The 18,397-nt window shown below is 39.5% G+C and overlaps 1 protein-coding gene across 1 annotated transcript in view; it reads left to right on the forward strand.

Annotated features, from left to right (window-relative positions):
• The window catches only part of TRIM24 (tripartite motif containing 24), a 188,025-nt gene that overhangs the window by 139,305 nt on the left and 30,323 nt on the right, over nucleotides 1-18,397 (forward strand). Inside the window, exon 2 of the mRNA XM_009887432.1 lies at nucleotides 9,983-10,101. Coding sequence (XP_009885734.1) covers nucleotides 9,983-10,101 — 119 coding nt within the window. The remainder of the gene's footprint in view (nucleotides 1-9,982; nucleotides 10,102-18,397) is intronic.

The following is an 18,397-nucleotide window of genomic DNA, read 5'->3' on the forward strand; positions in this document are numbered from 1 at the left end:
GTCTATTTTTAAAAATATTTAACTGTATGTGTGACTTGCTGGTAATATTTTCTGTTCTGAAATATGTGTAGTTTTCAAACAAGACTCGTGTAAAACCGAGGAAAACTGCCTTACGCAAGCCTAATTAATTTATTCTGTAAGGACTATATCATTTTAGGGAAAATTAGTTACCAGTTGCTTCCAAGCACTCTATTTAATAGAGAGCTCCCTTTCACAAAACTAGGTTGTTTTTTTTTTTTTGACTGATCTATACTGAAGAAAGGGAACCCCTGTACCCTCCTTTTTTAGTAAAACACTTTGCATCTACAAACAAAAATACACTTTTGGATCCACCAGTGATTATCCAGTGGCTTTATTAAATTGGCTCTGAAACCTGTTTGCTACAGTGAAGACGCAAATGAGCCGAAACTGGGGCAGACCAGAGCAGTCTCCTCCTATTGTCTCAGGATGCTTCAGTAGTCTGGAATGTACTCCTGGGAAATTGAGAACTGAGTTGGAAATAATACAGTATATGCCGTAAATCCATTCTGCTGAATGGCTTGAGATGGCATGGCTGTGGGTGCAGCGTGTAACTTGTGAAGAAGAGAAGGAATGTGCCATGGTTTCCCCTGTGTGTTTAAAATGCAGGCTAGCCTTCCTTAAAGAAGCATATGCATTGTGAGCTTGTAGCCAGTGAGAACTGTTATGGAGGAAACTAACTCTTCTCTCCCAGCACAACTCTATTTTACCCACGTCTTATTCCCTAATCCAGCTCGCTGCAAGGCAGCGTAAATCTTTGTGTTGGCGTGGGATAGAAATGGAGGGGCAGGGGAGCCAGCGTTGTTACTGCTGTTAGCAACGTGGTGTCCGAGTCTGGTTCAAGCAAAGCCTGAATGTAAGGTTCCACAGCTGCTTGATTTTTTGTATGAATGGATGCTGCTGCTAAAAAGGGTGGACATCTTCCCCTCTAACATCCTGCTCAACAGCCATGTGCTTTTGATCCAGCTCACTATACAGCTACAGGAACAACTATCCTGCCACAAACACAGTAGATGAAAATGTGGGTTCTTATCACTTACCATCCTCATGAGAATCATGATGATGATTATGGAACTCCGCCCAAGTTAAGTACTATGTTTTCACCTGGCCACTGGGGCACTCTGGAAATGCTTACTCCATTAAAAAAAAAAAAAAATCTTAGAGGATTATTTTGACAAAAATAGACCCTGATACTTGAGAACTCAATTTTTCTAAGCAAGAACAAACAGGTAAGTATGCTTTTAAAATCTTATTCCTGCAGAGGTTTCATGTTAGACACTACCAGTTACACATTGGAAATACTTACCTACTCTCAAAGCTCAGTGGACTGCCTACCTGGACTTAGGTTTTCCGTCAGCTTGCATCAGCGTGCAGCGACAGGAGGAGAAACAGCTTTAAGCTTCTCTTCCCTCTTGATAGAGAATGAATTTCTTTGTTTTATGCCTTTGAATGAAGATACTTATGTAACAATCGGTTATTAAAAGAGAGCAAACTATGCAATTCTTGTCAAGATTCTTAAATTTGAAAATTTAAGCCCATGTAAAATGGGAGTGTTCTCAGTGAAAGGCATCTAATGCATGTTATCTTGTCCCTTGCAGCGTTGCCCCTTTGAAGATTCAGTAAGTGCCAAAGCTACAGAGGAACCTTACCTCTTTGTAACAATACATGGGGGTTTTTTGTGTTCTCTACTTCCAAGATGGTTTTTTTTTCTTTTTTTTTTTTTTGGTTCATATCCACTAAACCTTGCAGTGCTTCAAGCCCAAATACACTGAAAAATTTTCAATTATTCTACAGATGAATCTTGTGGGTATTTCTTGGTTCTCTTCCCCCCCGCACTTGCCTCATTGTAGTGGGCACTACAGGGCTGGAAGCAGTAGATTGCCTTTGATGTGAATAATATGGATGATGGTTGGAACCAGAAAACAGGTTTCTTGAGGTTCTGTAGGAGTGAATATTCTAAATTGCAAGGAAGGATGGCAAATCAGCTGGCAGCTGAGTGAAGCTTGACAAAAGGTTGAGAGAGAAACGTAGGGTTTGAAACAAACAGGCAATCGGGGAAGGGTAAGTCTGGTCAAAAATGGAACAACTGGCTGAAGGTGCCTGGTTAACTGCTCCTGTAGCTGCTCTGGTGTGCTGGAGTCACCACTGGATCCTCTTCAGTGTTTGTTTCCTTTAAACTGCAGGATATAGATAATGGTAGGTGATGCTACTTCAAGCAATTTTAGGAAAATATGAGGTCATCCTTGCCCAATTCCCCATCCCCCCCCACTCGAAGGAGGAATAGGAAAGGTAGCTTGATTGCAACTTGTTTCCTCTTCTAAGTAATACTAGATCTGGTTTTCTCAGCTATTCCCTGTGTCTCTGGAGTGTAGTGCAACATCAGGCATTCTGAAAGGAAATGACATTAAATATACCAAGTATCAACTCTTTATTTTTGGCAATTTGCTATCATAGCAAGTTTCCTTTCAGAGAATATTCAGGAAGGAGAATTACTTGTTCGCTAAAAAATAACTTGGCCTTGGAAGCCAGCTAACCCTATCATTCAATTCACACACAAATATCTCAAAGCTCTTTAGAACTGATTGGGTCAAGAATTAGTTGAGCATCAGAACATTAATGTGGAATTAGAGGTCCTCCTTATCCCCAGTTTAATCAGGATAAGCAGTAGAGCCTCACCATCCAGGAATGTGCTTAAGCTGAACAGTGTTGGCCAAAATGTTAACCTGATGCTGCTGCAGTATAATTGCTCTGACAATGTTTCTTTAAAGATACTGATTTTTTTTGTCTTTTGTGAAAATACTAGGTTTGGGCTGACATGGTAATGTACTTGAAGAATATATATTTAGTATAGCAAATATCAATAGCAGAAATAATTTTTGGATTAGTGAAATTTCATTGTATCATCCCACAGTGTATGGGTTAACGTTCTGTGCTGCAGCTTTCTTCTCTTTTACTCTCATTCCTTTTATCAAAACTGTGGGTATTTGGGGGGAGGAGGGGAATGAAATAGCAAAGTAGTTTGGGGATTTTTTTTTTTTCCTTTGAAGCAATAATGTAGTTCCTTGTTTTGATGACATAGTATGCTTCTCCTATAGTTTTATTAGAGGATGAGTTATCTTCCTTGCCAATTTATATAAGGAAATCAACTAAATGGCTTTTAATATCTTGCTACTCAGAATTTGAGTCGTCTTGAACAGACCATAGTACGATAACTAGGGTTCCCAGCCTTGAAAGCACTGAAGTAAATTGCAGCACAATTCAGGAAGCAGGTGTCTTGAAACAAGAGGAAGGAAGTGTTGGCAATAAGATTAAGCATGGTTAGAAAACTATTTCTTGATTGCTTCCAAACCTTAACACTTAAAGAAAAAAAAAGTTTGATGCATTGTGGCACTAGGAAAGTGTCTTGCACAGGGAATCGGTGGAGGAAATGTTAATTAATTCAGAGGTTAATTTAGGAATTGCATTATATGCATGCTTAAGGAACAGTTTAAAATGTAATTAAATGTTTATGAGGAAAAAAAGTGTACCAATGAGCATTAAAAGCTAATACATACGTGGAATGTAGGAGGAAAATGCTGGAGCTATATTCACTTGCCTTTGTATTGCATTCCTACCTCTATATTATTGTAACTCTTTGATGAAATACAAGCAGAAATGTCTTTGGGAAATATCATTGTCCTTTTGGTTGTCCAAAAAAGTTAGAGTTAATTGCTTGCTATCGCACCTGTTGGCTTGTTAGCAAAAAGCTTGTATGTGTGCTCCTATGTTTGCTTCAGCCATCTGTCTTAATACTGTTCGTCAGTTATGACTTAAAACCAACCTGACTCTGTGAACCCAAAGAAGTCAAACTCCTCTATCAGGTCTCTGAGTAGGCTGAGGAGAGCAGTAATCCTTCGTGTGCAGTGTTGTGGTTTGTTCCTACTGCAGGACCTAGGAGGGGATGAATCCCAGTCCATGGTCTGAGTTCAGCCTTTGTACTGGAAAATTGGATGAGGAAAAAAGGGTCTCACAGAACGGCAGGGGTTGGAAGGGATGTCTAGAGATCATCTAGTCCAACCCCCCTGCTGAAGCAGTTTCACCTAGAGCAGGTTGCACAGGATCGCGTCCAGGTGGGTTTTGAATATTTCCAGAGAAGGAGGGCCCAGAACCTCTCTGGGCAGCCTGTTCCACTGCTCTGTCACCCTCAAAGTAAAGAAGTTTTTCCTCATGTTCAGATGGAATTTCCTCTGTTCCAGCTCACGCTTGTTGCCCCTTGTCCTGTTGCTGGGCACCACTGAAAAGAGTTTGGCCCCATCCACTTGACACCCACCCTTTAGATCTTTGTATGCACTGATGAGATCCCCCCTCAGTCTTCTCTTCTCCAGGATAAACAGCCCCAGGTCTCTCAGCCTTTCCTCATAAGAGAGATGCTCCATTCCCTTTGTAGCCCTCCGCTGGAGACTCTCCAGTAATTCCTTGTCTTTCTTGAACTGGGGAGCCCGGAACTGGACACAGTACTCCAGATGTGGCCTCACCAGCGCAGAGTAGAGGGGGACGATAACTTCCCTCGACCTGCTGGCCATGCTCTTTTAAATGTACCCCAGGATACCATTCAAACCATGTCTGTGATTCCTTTATCAAATCATCACTGTACATACGAAATATATTATCAACAATATAATTTGAGATAGGAATAATGTGTTAAAACTGTCAAGCCATTAATATGCTGATATTTATTTTACACTGTTTCCATTTTTATTAATACCAAAAGACTTGACTGTAGTATGCATCTATCTGAGTTTTCCTACTATCTTTTAAATAAAAATTCTCTTAAGCTACTGCAGTATATGGTGTCATCTAGTAGACTAGTTTGAGGACAATGATACTGTCTCAGTACTCTTCCATGTCGTATTTACTTGGGAAAAGGAAGAAGCATAAGATCTCTATGGTTAGCAATATTCTAAACTGGATTAGACCTCTAAAGTGGTATAGATATTGTTATTGGCATGAGGTTATGTATTCTCCACATCTCTCTAAGGCTGCAGCGTGACAGAGCACTTTCTTCTTCATAGAAAACCTGCAAAGTTACATACATACCAGCATGTCTTTCAGATCCACTTCAGCTAAGATAGAATTCTAGTTTAAAGCATTTAGCACTCAAAAAACCAAAACAAAACCCCCAAACCAACCAAACAAATGAAATGCCCAAACACAAAAACCCTCAGAACCATTAAGGTGGGTTACACACCTATGTGCGTGGGTAATCTTGGCTGACTGCCAGATGCCCACCAAGCTGCCCTCTCCTCCTTTGCCCCCAACAGGACAGATAAAGACAGGGAGATTGCTTATCAATTACTATCATGAGCAAACCTGGTTCAATGTAAGGAAGATTAATTGATTTCCAATTAAATAGATATGGATGGTGAGAAACAAACACATAAATAATAATAAAAAAAGCGCAAAACAGCTTTCCCCCTCACACCCATCTTCAACTTCACTCCTTCATTCCTGACTTTGCCTCCTCCCCTCCAGTGCTGGAGTGGGGATGGGGAATGGGTGTTGTGGTCAGTTTGTAACAGTTCCTCTCTGACACTGCATCTTCCACCCTGCTCCAGTGTAGGATCCCTCCCATGAGATACTGTCCTTCAAGATCTGTTCCAGTGTAGAGTCTTTCTTCAAGACCTGCTGCAATGTGGGTCCTCTCCATGGGCTACAGTCCTTCCAGAATGGGCTGCTTCAGTGTGGGTCCCCCATAGGCCACAGTTCCTGCCAGGAAACCTGTTCATGCATGGGCAGTGCTCCATGGGATGCAGCTCTTGGCAGGAATCTGCTCTGGCATGGGCTTTCCTCAGACTGCAGCTTCCTTCAGGGCATATCCACCTGCTGCAGCGTGGGGTCCTACACAGGCTGTAGTGTGGATATCTGCTCTAATGTGGTCTTCCATAGGCTGCAGGGGGACAATCTGTTTCACCGTGGTCTTCTCCATGGGCTGCAGGAGAATATCTACTCTGGCACCTGGAGCACCTTCTCTCCCCCCTTTTTCACTGACCTGGCTGTCTGCAGGACTGTTTCTGTCACACTTTTATTTTTTTTACTCTCTCCCAGCTGCTTTTGCACAGCATTTTTTACCCTTTCTTAAACATGTACACAGAGGTGCCACCAGTGTTGCTGATGGGTTCAAATTTGGCCAGTGGTGGGTCCATCTTGGAGCTGGCTGGAATTGGCTCCGTCTGACATGGGGGCAGCCCCTGGTGTCTTCTCACAGCAGAGACGTCTGCAGCTCCCCCTTGCCTCCCCATTACCAAAACCTGGACAAGTAATCCCAATGCACCATGTTACCTGACCAAATCTTACTCTAAAAGAGGACTGTGCACATGAAACAAATTAAATTTTATGTGTCATCTTCAGAAACAGATACTGAACAAATCAAGTAACTTTCCTGTTCCCAATATTTTTTTGTTTATAACTTTCTCTAGCCTGGCCTTTATGGGTGTGTGCTCTTAGGGTTGTGCTGATGTGTTTTGGGCTGTAAACAACATAAATAACATGAACTGACTTAAATCCCATCAGAACTGTGATAGATGACAACTGTACAATTTGTATTGGATGAATGGCTGAAAACTTTGCTTGGCCTATGTGTAGTTTTATCATTTTATACAAAAAGTTGCATTCTGTAATTAGTATTGCAAAGTAAGACTTTACTTGAAAATTGCTATTTCCAAATAGAACTTTAGTATTTAATTATGACAGGTAACCCTGATAACATCAGTAGAAATGCTAATATTGAAACAGAGAGGTGTTTGTCCATAAGCTTTGCTAAAAAAAAAAAGTGTGTGCCTTTTACTTGAATATAACCAGTGTTCTTTTTTTAGCTTTGAATACGTTGTTTTTGTATTTACCCATGTTTTTCATTTAATTCCAAAATAGTCCCAGTCATTCCTCTTCTGCCTCTGTTTTCCTATAGGAAGCTCTGAATTCTAGGTTCATTGTAAACCGTATTTTTCCTTCCCAGTAACTTAGTGTCTGTCTCTCTTGGTTATATGGGTTCCGGTGAACTACCAGCTCCGCACCGTGTTCTGCAGGACTGTGTGGTGATTATATGGTGCAATCCATTGTACTACTTGTTAACTGATAAGGAACACAGCTAGACATTCCAGTTCTGATGTGCAGCATATCTGTGTGAGCGTGTCTCTTTGAGGGGGCTAGATTGAAGTTCTGAAATGAACCTGCATGAATTTGCTAGGTACTGTTATTGGCCATCACCCTCTCATTTTAAATGGAGCACGCATGAAAAAACGTGTACAGAACACTCTGCTTGCACCTTCCATTTCTCACTTGGAGAGTGGGGAGGAAAAGACCGACACTTGGTTTATATTATTCAGTGTGTTGCTGAGCGAGCCTTGGGTACAGTAAGAATAGTAGCTAAAGACCTAAAAGTAATGCTGTTTGGCTAATTTGTGCTTTACATTTTGTGCCATTATGTTGTGAGCTGTGTGCGTAACAGTGTAACCTGGCTGTAACAGTTACATTGAGATCACGGTACTAGGTGTTTTCACTTAAATCCATGGTCCTGAGGTTGACTAAACCTGGTTTAAAACTGATTTGTGTAGCAGTCATCTATTCAGGATTATAACAGAGGCAAACTTACCCACACACAGTTGCAGAAGAAAACCTTGGCTTAAGGCTAGTCAGCATAAGGAATTTTTGAAAATGTTTCCAGAGGATTTTGAGAGCTTTGGGCAGTTTTCCTTTTCTCCTTCTCCCATCTCAGTCCCGAATTTCTAAGTGATCTCTTGAACAGGTAGTTGGCAGTATTCTGTTGGTGGAAATGCAAATGAAACGTTTGGGTTTTGTTCATACCTTTCCTAACCTTCCTTGCCTGCTACGTTTTCAATTCAAGCTGATTTATAAACTCAGATTAATGCAACTGATCTGTTTCAAAGACGGTGGATCCACGTTTAATCTACAGCGGTGGTGTTGGCGCCTTCCCATCATCGTCCCACTTCTCACCTTGCCTCAGTGTAAGCAAGTAACACGTTGGGTCAGTGAAGCAGATCAGGTGCCGAGGGCGACGCTTGCGGGAGCAGGAGAAACACATCCATGGCTGAAGCAGTTTGCCTGTCTCATTCTCTGTCTATACCCCGCTCCCAAACGCTGGCAAAGACCGACTCGGTCACTTGTGTTGGCCCAAAGCACTGCGCTTTGTTGGGCTTAAGAATGAGCAGCGAGGGAACAGAGGGCAGTTTGTAATCAGCACTGTTGAAAAATGTGAAAAGTAGTCTTTTTTTTTAGCAAGTGTGTAGCTTGAGTATTTGGAGATTTGTTCACTCTTGACTGCGGTAAATTTATTTGCCTAATAAAAGGAGAAATTCAGTACTTGGAGTTCTATTAACTACCTGACGCACCAGAATTGGATTTCATAATTATCCTTCATGATGATGCTATAAAAAAATGTTACAAAAGTTTTCGCCAAAGTATAGAAATTGTATATTAAAAGAAGTGTATTAAAATGCAGACTGGCAATATGGCAATTATAATAAAACCAGGCTTAACATCCTAGCCTTTCAGATGAGTGTTAAATGCCTTGCACACAAGTGGAAAACTGTTGGCTGCCTTTCCAGAATGAAGAGCTAATTTAGTAAAACTGGTGGACTTTTATTAGATAACTGCTTTATAATGGGTTGGCCAGTTAAATCTCTAGTGTATCTTGGAAGAATATTGTGAAAAATTTACCTAAATCTTGTATGAAGCACTTACAGTAAGGAGTTATGTTCTTCTGTAGAAAGTGAAATATTTAATAGTTTCTGTACTTCTACATTTTATTGTGAAAGTGAAATAGGAATAGAATTAAGCCTATGCTGGTTTAGTTAAATATGTAAATGCTGAATTATATACTGGTGTTAAATTCACTGGGTTAAATGGTGCCTATGATCTTCTTTAAGGCCCTAAAATTCTGCCTCCTTTCAAATGGCAGCTGTAGGTCCAGAATCGATCTCAGTGTGGACTCACATGACTATCCTACTGTAGGCTTTGCGTGATGAATTCCATGTCCTAAGTGATTATTTCAACCTAACTTAGTTTCAGTTCTTTGTTTTGATGGTAATGACTGATAATTTTCTTAAAGCAAGATGTTAATACATAGCATTTTAGAGATATTTTTTAGCCTCAGTGCTAAGAAGACATTCTGTTTTCTGCACCTAGGAAAGGTGTCCACTTTAAAATGTTTATATAGATCTTTCCCATTTCAGTCAAGCCTGCTCACTGTTGAACCCCAAGATTTGAACTTGACTTTGTCCTTTTTATTCTCGTGGAAAACTATTAATTGTTTAACCTTTTGAGTTATTGGTTCTCAGCTCTTTCTTTAACCTGGAGTCTAAGTATGTTATTGTCTTAGAATTGTTCCCCAGTGTGCCTTGCAGAGGAGACGAGGGAGAGGACCTTGCTTATTTATTCCAGTGTCTTGCTTTCCCTTGCCTAGTGTGAAGGTAGTCACAATATTAATACACATCTGTTCTTCCTTTATACAACTTGCCTCATTAATTTTGAATTTATTACATTTCGGTTTCTCATATCACATAGCGGGAAGTCAGTCATGTCACACTGCTGCTATGTGAGTGTATGCAATAGTGCTCAATGTCACTAAGTAATACTCCACACTAATAAATGTTTACTTGCATCCGTTCTATAACAACAAATTGTCTCTTTAGAGAAAAGGAATTAATTTTCTATGAGATTAGGGCGAATTCTTTATAGGATTGAAATAAAAAGGGGCTTGACCTTGCTTGAAAGGATATATCATCAGGGAATAATAGGTAAAAGTTACCTAAGTGATAAATGGGAATGAGCTTCGTTTTACTCACACCTCATTGACAGGAACGTATCAAAACATCCTTTCAAAGTATTTATCCTTACAGGCTGTCTTTGAAGTTGTTGGATATACCTTAAGTTGTGCAAGCATAATCAGATATTTTTTTTCCCCCCCCAGTCGGTGTTATCCGCTGTCCAATTTGTGGTCAGGAATGTGCAGAGAGACACATCATAGATAACTTTTTTGTGAAGGATACCACAGAGGTTCCCAGTAGCACGGTAGAGAAATCAAATCAGGTAAGTGCATTAACATGTAATCAAGTTAACACCTTTTGGATGTGTATGCATATCCTTGGATCCTTGCTGTGTGGCCTTTTTGCTGTTCATATGCCGAAAAAGACTTCAAGTACTTAGTCATCACACAGGGTAGCTACTCTAGAAAATCAGTTAAAATCAATGAAAATGCATGGGAAGAAGGTGGTTGTCGTATTCAAAACTATTTTTAATCGTTGATATAAAATTTCATTGTGATAGCAAAAGATAAAAGCTGAGGAATAGGTGTTAGATGGGAATTTCTGTACTTTGGACAGGGCACTTGAAGCATTCTCTGAAGCAGAGACCTGACCAGCACTGCGTCAAGAGATCTCAATGTAGAATGGAATCCTCTAGTTAAATCGACTTTATTTTTCTTATCTCAGCACTGACAGAACATGGCACTAAATAGCTGCAGTGCAGTTACCAAGCAAGAGGCTCAAAATTCTAATTGGGGAAGGTGGTATGTTGTAGGAGTTTCTTGTTTGTTTTTCTTTTGTAGGCTGCCTCTTTTTCCTCTTGCAATCAAATAATAGCCATCTCATAAAACCAAAAGCTACTTATCTGGAAGAACAGTAATACTGAGGTTTTTTCCTCATGATGGTTTTTCAGGATGAAGGTACTAGTGTGGAAGCAATACCAAATGAATAATCACATCTGTGTAGGCCCACAGTTTAGCAATCTCTGGTATCAAAATATTGCATGTCTTCATTTTTAGCTGGTAAGAGAGTATCTCAAGTATCTCTTTATTCATAAAGTTTTTATTAAACTCCAGGAACTTACCGTAAATAATTCAGCCTCTTTATATGTTGCTGCACTCTTCGTATTAACAGTGCAAAAAGGTTACTCTGTCAATGTGCCTTGTATTTTAACCCATCCCCTAACATTTGGACGGTGGTCTCCTTTTATTTTTGAAAATGCCTCTTTTTTGCTTTCCTGTTTGAGGGACCTGTATCATTGGCTCTTGATCCATTTGTTTTGGGGGCAGCTTCTTATAGTTCCTTTATTGTGTAGTCTGCTTGTTTCAAAGCTTAGCTGAAATTTGTGCTTACATATATGAATGGGTATGTCACTCAGGAGCAGATGAAAGCACCCAGTCCGGTTTGTGATACCAGCTCACTGACTATTAAAGGCATAAATGTTGTCATCATCTCTGAGGAAGAGGAATTAACTTACGTCTCAAAAACCATTAAGCTGTGTTCAGCTTATGAGGAATTTCGCAACTGGATTTCTGCGAAATGATAGACCTTCCCAGAAACTGAAATTTACTTGGAAGTCTCTGGAAGTATGAACAGTGTTCTCTTAATATAGGACAGTTTGAAGTTTGGGGTTTTTTTGTGTTTTTGTGGCATTTTTGTTTGTTTGTTTTTTCCCCCTCTGGGTGTTACAGGGAAACATCTGAGTTTTGGACATAGTTGTGAGATGATACAAAGTCTCTCAATACTCTACTAGTAAGACTGAGAAAATTAATAGTCCCTGTTGCATTGAAAATTTAATCATATTTTTTTTAGTGACTTTAAAATTAGGAAGAGAAGCAAGATAACAAACAACTTTGTTATGCAGAAGCAGTCCTGAATTTCTTTTTGGACCTGTGCCATAACCTCTGCTTAGTTATATAACAAGTCCTCCAAGATATTCCTTTAGGGATGGGTGATAGAAGTGGAATTATTTTTCCTGGGTTTCGTGACAAAGTCTTTCTCTTCTCCCCTGCCCCGCCCCAAAAAAAGTTAAGTGAAGAATTGAGGCCTTTGAGACTTGTATAAGGAATTGAAAATTCAAGAAGGGGTTTTTATATTCTTGAGGTTGGTCATAGTCATGTAAAATTTGGTGCAATTCGATGGGTCGTAGGGTATCAAAAGTCGGCATATCCACCAAACTTGGTGATGTCAGGATTATTCAGGCACTTCCATGGAATTGAGGGAGATGTCTTTTTTTGTTTATCTTCCAATCTTGATCTGCTGGAGAGAGATACAGAGAAATTCTACGTATTTCAACAGCTGTTTTGGAATCATTCATTGTTGAGTTGTGTTGTCAGATTTCAGGGAGGTTCTTCAAAGCATTTGTGTTTCCTTAAGTTCCCTTCTGAGACATCTATCTTACTCTTCCATTCCATATTTGCTTCTTTCTCTTCCTAACAAAAACCAGCAGGCTTGCAGTTCAGTAAGCATGGCTGTTCTTCAGCTAAGTTCCCTGGCTGAACTGGGCGTACTTTCTGCAGCAGTGGAAGGCAAACCAGCAGACTTTGCTAAACCAGGAGAGCAATACATTCACGTGCTTTTCCGCTGACTTTTTTTTTTTGTTTAATGGAGCTAGATGTTTTGTTAGATGCCTGCTAAATGAGTGTGTACCTTACCTGTTGGAAATGAATGATGCACAGTTCTGTTTTGTTTGAATAGGTTTATTTTGGTATCATAATGAAGCTTTTTGGACATTCCTTTGTACTTTGACATTGGAACCGTAAAAAAAAAAAGCTACACCATTCTATAAAGCTGTCTGTTGTGGAACAGCAAAGTTAACTCAATAATAGTTAAACAGATCAGTGTCCTGTTGGGGAATACTGTGAGGTTTAAGGATGATACATCCTTCTAAGCAGCCTGTCTTGTTTTGCCTCTGAAGAAGCAAAGAGAAAAGAAAGAAAAATTGCCGGTAGCAAGATAGGCAACAGATCAGAGGAATTAAAGTGGAAAAGATGCTGAGACTTGCAGGGAATATTGGATGAGCGATCATTCAAAATCTGTCAAAAACTTTGGCTATTTTATAGCAATTTTCTACTGAGATGGTTAGTTTGGCTTTGATAGTTTGGCAGCTTTAGCAGGAAGTTTAAGAAATTAGAATTAGAGGCAGGCCATGGGTTCTGTGCAAGTGATGTGGCTAAGAACCACTTGTCCATATCTATGAGTAGCCTGTATATGTGCATTGTCAGGAAGGACTGGTTTGTTTCAATTCAAGAGAGACTCAAAGAAAACCCTTTCAAATTCAATGTTTGGTTGTTTCAGATTTAAAATGGTAATAATATTAAAATAGTTTTCAGCATATTTTATCAAAACTGTAGAAGTGAATGACATCATGAAGCCTGGGATTGTGGGGTGAGAAAAATAACTGGAGCTCATTAAAGTGCCAGCCATCTATCTGAAATCATGTTTACCTCATCTACACCTGATTTTGGCAGTTGAGTACTCTACTTTCTAGCAATTGCTTTCTAGCAATTACTACGGAAAAGTTCAGGAGCAAAAGATGAAAGCATAATGAAAGTGTAAAACCCCCTAGTATATGTTCCACAAGGGCTTTCCTGGCTAGTGTTAAAGAGAACATTAAGGATTTTGTGCTGGCTATTGGCATAGGAAGCTCTCCTGAAGAAAAGAAACTAGCGGGAAATGCAGTTGCGATCTTCCTGAAAGTCATCATTGTAGGTTGTGTGCAACCAGGACATAAATACTTTGAAAGAGCAGATCTTTTATAACTTTTTCTTTCACTTTATAATTTATTTAAAGACTTGGCAAAATTATTGGATGCTGAAGAGAAGTTTGAAAATAAAAATTAATTATATTTGATTCATAATAGTAAGCGGAAAGGAGCTTCGAACCCAAGAGATAATACTGAAGCAATTGCTAAATTTGAATGAGACTAGAGGGTAGACAAGTGAGGGAAATTTAGGAACTTAACAGAAGAAAACGCGTGTGCAAAGCCATGAAAGTAAAAATGAGAAGTGTGAGATTAATGCAGAAGATCGTAGTGATAACATTGATTTTGCTGCAACAAATTGAGCCTGTAGTGCCTTTTAGTTTAGGTCCTAATTCTCATAGCTTCCGTGTCCAAAAGAGGACATGTGTAAAAATATTTTTGATAGTAAGAACACTTTCTGTATCTTTACCAGTTACTGACCTGAGAGTTTGAAATGTTCTGGTAGGAATGAAGAACAGTTGGACTTTATGTGAGATATTGGGAATGTATTAATAAAACAAGGTACAAGTTTAGATCTGATACTAGATCTGGACACTAAGACAGTAACTCTGACTGGCATAATAGGGTGATTAATGGGGACAATTTAGAACAAAAAGTTTTTCTAGTTTTGTATGGTGTCAGAGTAGCCACCATGTAGTCTACCAAAGAACTACTATGCTAAATAGCTTATCAAAGCTGTAGCCATGGCTAAAACTCTTCAAAAGCCACTGTTTTAACACACTGAGTAACATGCTCAAGAAGAGTCAAAATATGTTTTTGTTGTGCTTCGAAGAGAGGCAGCTGTTGATGGAATGTTGGGGAAAGGAGGATATGTTGATTAGGGTTTATGCATTTTGAGGTATCAGCATGTGGTTCATATTTAGAGTTACACATAGGCGAGAATGTGCCAAAAGACAGGTGCTGTCTTTGGTGATTTTTGTATGCGCTGACATCAATGTTTTTTGGATCCAGTGGGGAAACCATTGCATCTAATTTACACTGGTGAAGTTTGGAACGTTAGTTCACTGAATATGCTTCTGGACTACTTTGCTGCCTTCCTTTGAAACTCAGAAACCTTTGATTGCTTATTTAATCCCGTTAATACTCAAAGTATATTTAATTGGAAGAGTGGTTAGTTACTACAGTAGCTGAGAAGACAGCTCTATTACCTCCACTCTTGCATGTAAATCTGTTTTTAAGTAAATATACACACTTTTACAACAGAAAAAATAGTGCTTACCTGCAACATGCTGAGTAATTTCGGCTTTCATTAAATTTGAATGAAGGCTGAATGAACACTTCCTGAGGTTATAAATACTAAAACTAGTGACTGAATTAAATATAATTACAAGGAAAACTCAATTAAAAATAAACATCTGTCTAACCAGAATAAAGACTTACAGGTTAACTAGGGAGAATCTTCTTTGAAATCACTGAAGCACTGCTTGTATGTGTCACAAAAATGAGAGCGAACTAAGTTTTAGACTTTGTAAGAGTAGAACAAACAATTATAGTAATTGTACTTCCATGTACTTTAGCTATAGGAATTATTCTGGTAACTAGGAGTTCTACCAAAATCCAAGCTGTATCTCAAAATGCATATTTCAAATAAGTACGTAGAAGCAAATCTAGTTTCTACCTAGAAGGCATAGCTATTTTGACAGCATGAGTTGTGATGTCTGTGAAAAATTTTAGAAAACTGTCTCCCTTCCACTTGGTGGCTTGAAGAGTATAAAGTTGGAATATATATTTTTGGGACTACAAAGGAGGAGTTGCAGTTAATTTGGCAGCACCTGATTATTGGTTATTGAGTCACAATCTTCATCTCATTCTAACTATAGCAGGTCAAACCAGTTGAAAAAAACCCCTAAAACCTAAAGCATATTGAAAAAAGAAAATAGACAAAGATCTTGGAATCTAGGATGAATGAGTAACTTCAGAAATACTTTGAACTTACTGAAATTCCCTGGCACGTAGCAAGTTTATCTGCCTAACTTTGCTAATGGTGACCTGGAAAGGCTGGGGGTGGGGAGTGTTTCTGGGGTGGGTTTTTATGATTTTTTTTTTTTTAAATTGTGTTCCTGCTTCTTTTTTTTCTCTTCGTTGTTTTTATTCCATGACTTACAGAATGCCTGAAAGAATTTTATTGTTGTTTTTTACCTTTGCTTAAACCAGAACAGTTGTTTTCACTGTTGGGTTTTTTACACTGGAAAAACAAATATCCAATCTTTTATTCTCCACTCTAACTTGCAAAACCACCTCTGGGTATCTGCGGGTGTAGCATGACCGTACCTTTCTGGCAACAAGACTCATTTAAAAACTTCTTTCTCACCCTGCAATAGTTCACTGCCCAGTCAGCAGTGCTGATGTAACTGATCCTTGGGCTACAATGATGTAATAAATCTGGTTTTACACCACGGTCTTGCAGTGGGTTTCTTAGGCACACCTGAGGAGGAGACAACTGGCAAAGGAGAAGGGAGGGAATTTCTTTCATGGGAGTTTCTGACAGAGAAAATGTAACATTGAAGTAATGCCTCTGTGATACTTGCTTGTTCTAAATATTTTTTTCAAGAAGCTGAGCTGAGGTCTTAAGAATAGTTCCATAATTAAAGGTTAAAAGCAAGTAAAAATTTTTAATTTCCTGATTACAATTCACTTCCTTTAATTGCTTTACTTCCATTTTCTTCACTTTTTTATTAAGTCCTGACTTTGATATTTCTCACTAGTCAGCTAGTCTGGATAGGACTAGAATTTTTATTGTTAAGAGAAGAGAGGAAAGAAAAAGAAAAACCAAGCAGAAGATAAAAAATATTTAGGAAAATATTTAAAAATAAAACTTTCAGGACTCTGTTTTGTAAAGAAACAGAAAAAGGGGCACAAGCCCAATTTTTTCTCCTTTGCAGGTCACCTTTAATGAAAAGGATCTGCTTCACACTCCAAGTGACAATAAGAGGGGTCAACAACCCTTGCGTTGTAACTTCATTTCTCAGAAGATACTTGCTTTGAGAGGCAGCATGATCCAGAAGAATAAGCGCAGCATTGGGAATCTGGAACTCCTATGTTCAAATTCCAGTTCTGTCAGTAACTTGCTTTGTGGCCTAAGGCAAGTTTTGTGCTAATTTTCCTCTTTTTCTTAAAGGGGAAACTGGGACATAGTTCTACGTGCATATTATCTGTCTGCATAGAATATAAATATTTGCTTTCTTTTTAATTTATCTATATTTGGATAGCTAGATATAAGTTGTTTTTTTTTAAAATCAAACTGAGAACTAAACTAAAATCTAAAATTTTCTCCTTTTTGCTCCTGCTAGCAGAATTCTATCCCTGTGATCTGTAGAATACAGTAGTCTTCAGACATCTTGAGGCTTTGGTTTGCAGCAGTGCTAAACGTTGATAGAAATGGATGGTAGTTACCTAAACAAGTATCTACATAAGTATGTTCACTATTTTTACCCCCAAAACCCCCTTGAAGGTATGACTACAGAGGTATCGTAAAGGAGGAGTTAAAAATGAAAGCATGTTATGAACACGTGAAATGGTGTTGTCGATAGAATCATAGAATGGTTTGGGTCAGAAGGGACCTTAAGGATCATCTAGTTCCAAGCCCCCTGCCATGGGCAGGGACACCTTCCACTAGACCAGGTTGCTCAAAGCCCCATCCAGCCTGGCCTTAAACACTCCCCCGGATGGGCCATCCACAACTTCTCTGGGCAACTTGTTCCAGTGCCTCACCACCCTCATAGTGAAAATTTTTTTCCTAATATCTGTTCTAATTCTACCCTCTTCCAGTTTGAGGCCATTACCCCTCATCCTATCAGTACATGCCCTTGTAAAAAGTCCCTCCCTAGCTTTCCTGTAGGCGCCCTTTAAGTATTGGAAGGCTGCTGTAAGGTCTTCCTGGAGCCTTCTCCAGGCTGAACAACCCCACCTCTCTCAGCCTGTCTTCATAGGAGAGGTGCTCCAGCCCTCTGATTGTCTTTGTGGCCCTCCTCTGGACCCAGTCCAACAGGTCCATGTCCTTCTTATGTTGGGGGCTCCAGAGCTGGATGCAATGCTCCAGGTGGGGTCTCAAGCGAGCAGAGCAGAGGGGCAGAATCCCCTCCCTCGACCTGCTCACCATGCTTCTTTTGATGCAGCCCAGGATGCAGTTGGCCTTCTGGGCTGTGAGTGCACATTGCCAGCTCATGTTGAGTTTCTCATCAACCAACACCCTCAAGTCCTTCTCCTCAGGGCTGCCCTCAACCCATTCACCGCCAAGCCTGTATTTGTGCATGGGATTGCCCCAACCCATGTGCAGGACCTTGCACTTGGCCTTCTTGAACTTCAGGAGGTTTGCATGGGCCCACATCTCAAGCCTGTCCAGGTCCCGTCCTTCATAGTTTTCAACCTATTGTTCAACTTGTGCATCCATAGGAGTTTTTTCTTGTTTGTGTATTGGCTCTGTGCAGAGAGATTTTGGTCTGTGATCAGGTTTATTTTCTGCAATTAATTTTTTTTTCTAGATCTCTTGGGTATAGAGCCCCAGGAATTAACAGCCCAGAGTTTGAAAATTATTATGCATTGGTTGCAAATTTGTTCTAGGTTAGCTTTGCTGATAAGCTTAACAGGAATCCCTTCGTTAAGTGGTGATGCAGAGATTCTTGAGAAGAACCCTGCTGTTCAATACTGTGTGTACTTCTTGAAATGCTAAGCAGGTGAACAGAAATTAAATCTTCTGTGTGAACTGAGGGAGGCTTCTAAAATCGGAACAGTGCTGATCGTGTTCTGTATTTAGTAAATATTTCACAAAAGCATGTTGTATATAGTAAACATTATACGGCTTATAAGTATGCAGTGTCAG

Source organism: Charadrius vociferus, unplaced genomic scaffold, assembly GCF_000708025.1.
Source record: "Charadrius vociferus isolate BGI_N301 unplaced genomic scaffold, ASM70802v2 scaffold196, whole genome shotgun sequence".
NCBI classification, from domain to species: Eukaryota; Metazoa; Chordata; class Aves; order Charadriiformes; family Charadriidae; genus Charadrius; species Charadrius vociferus.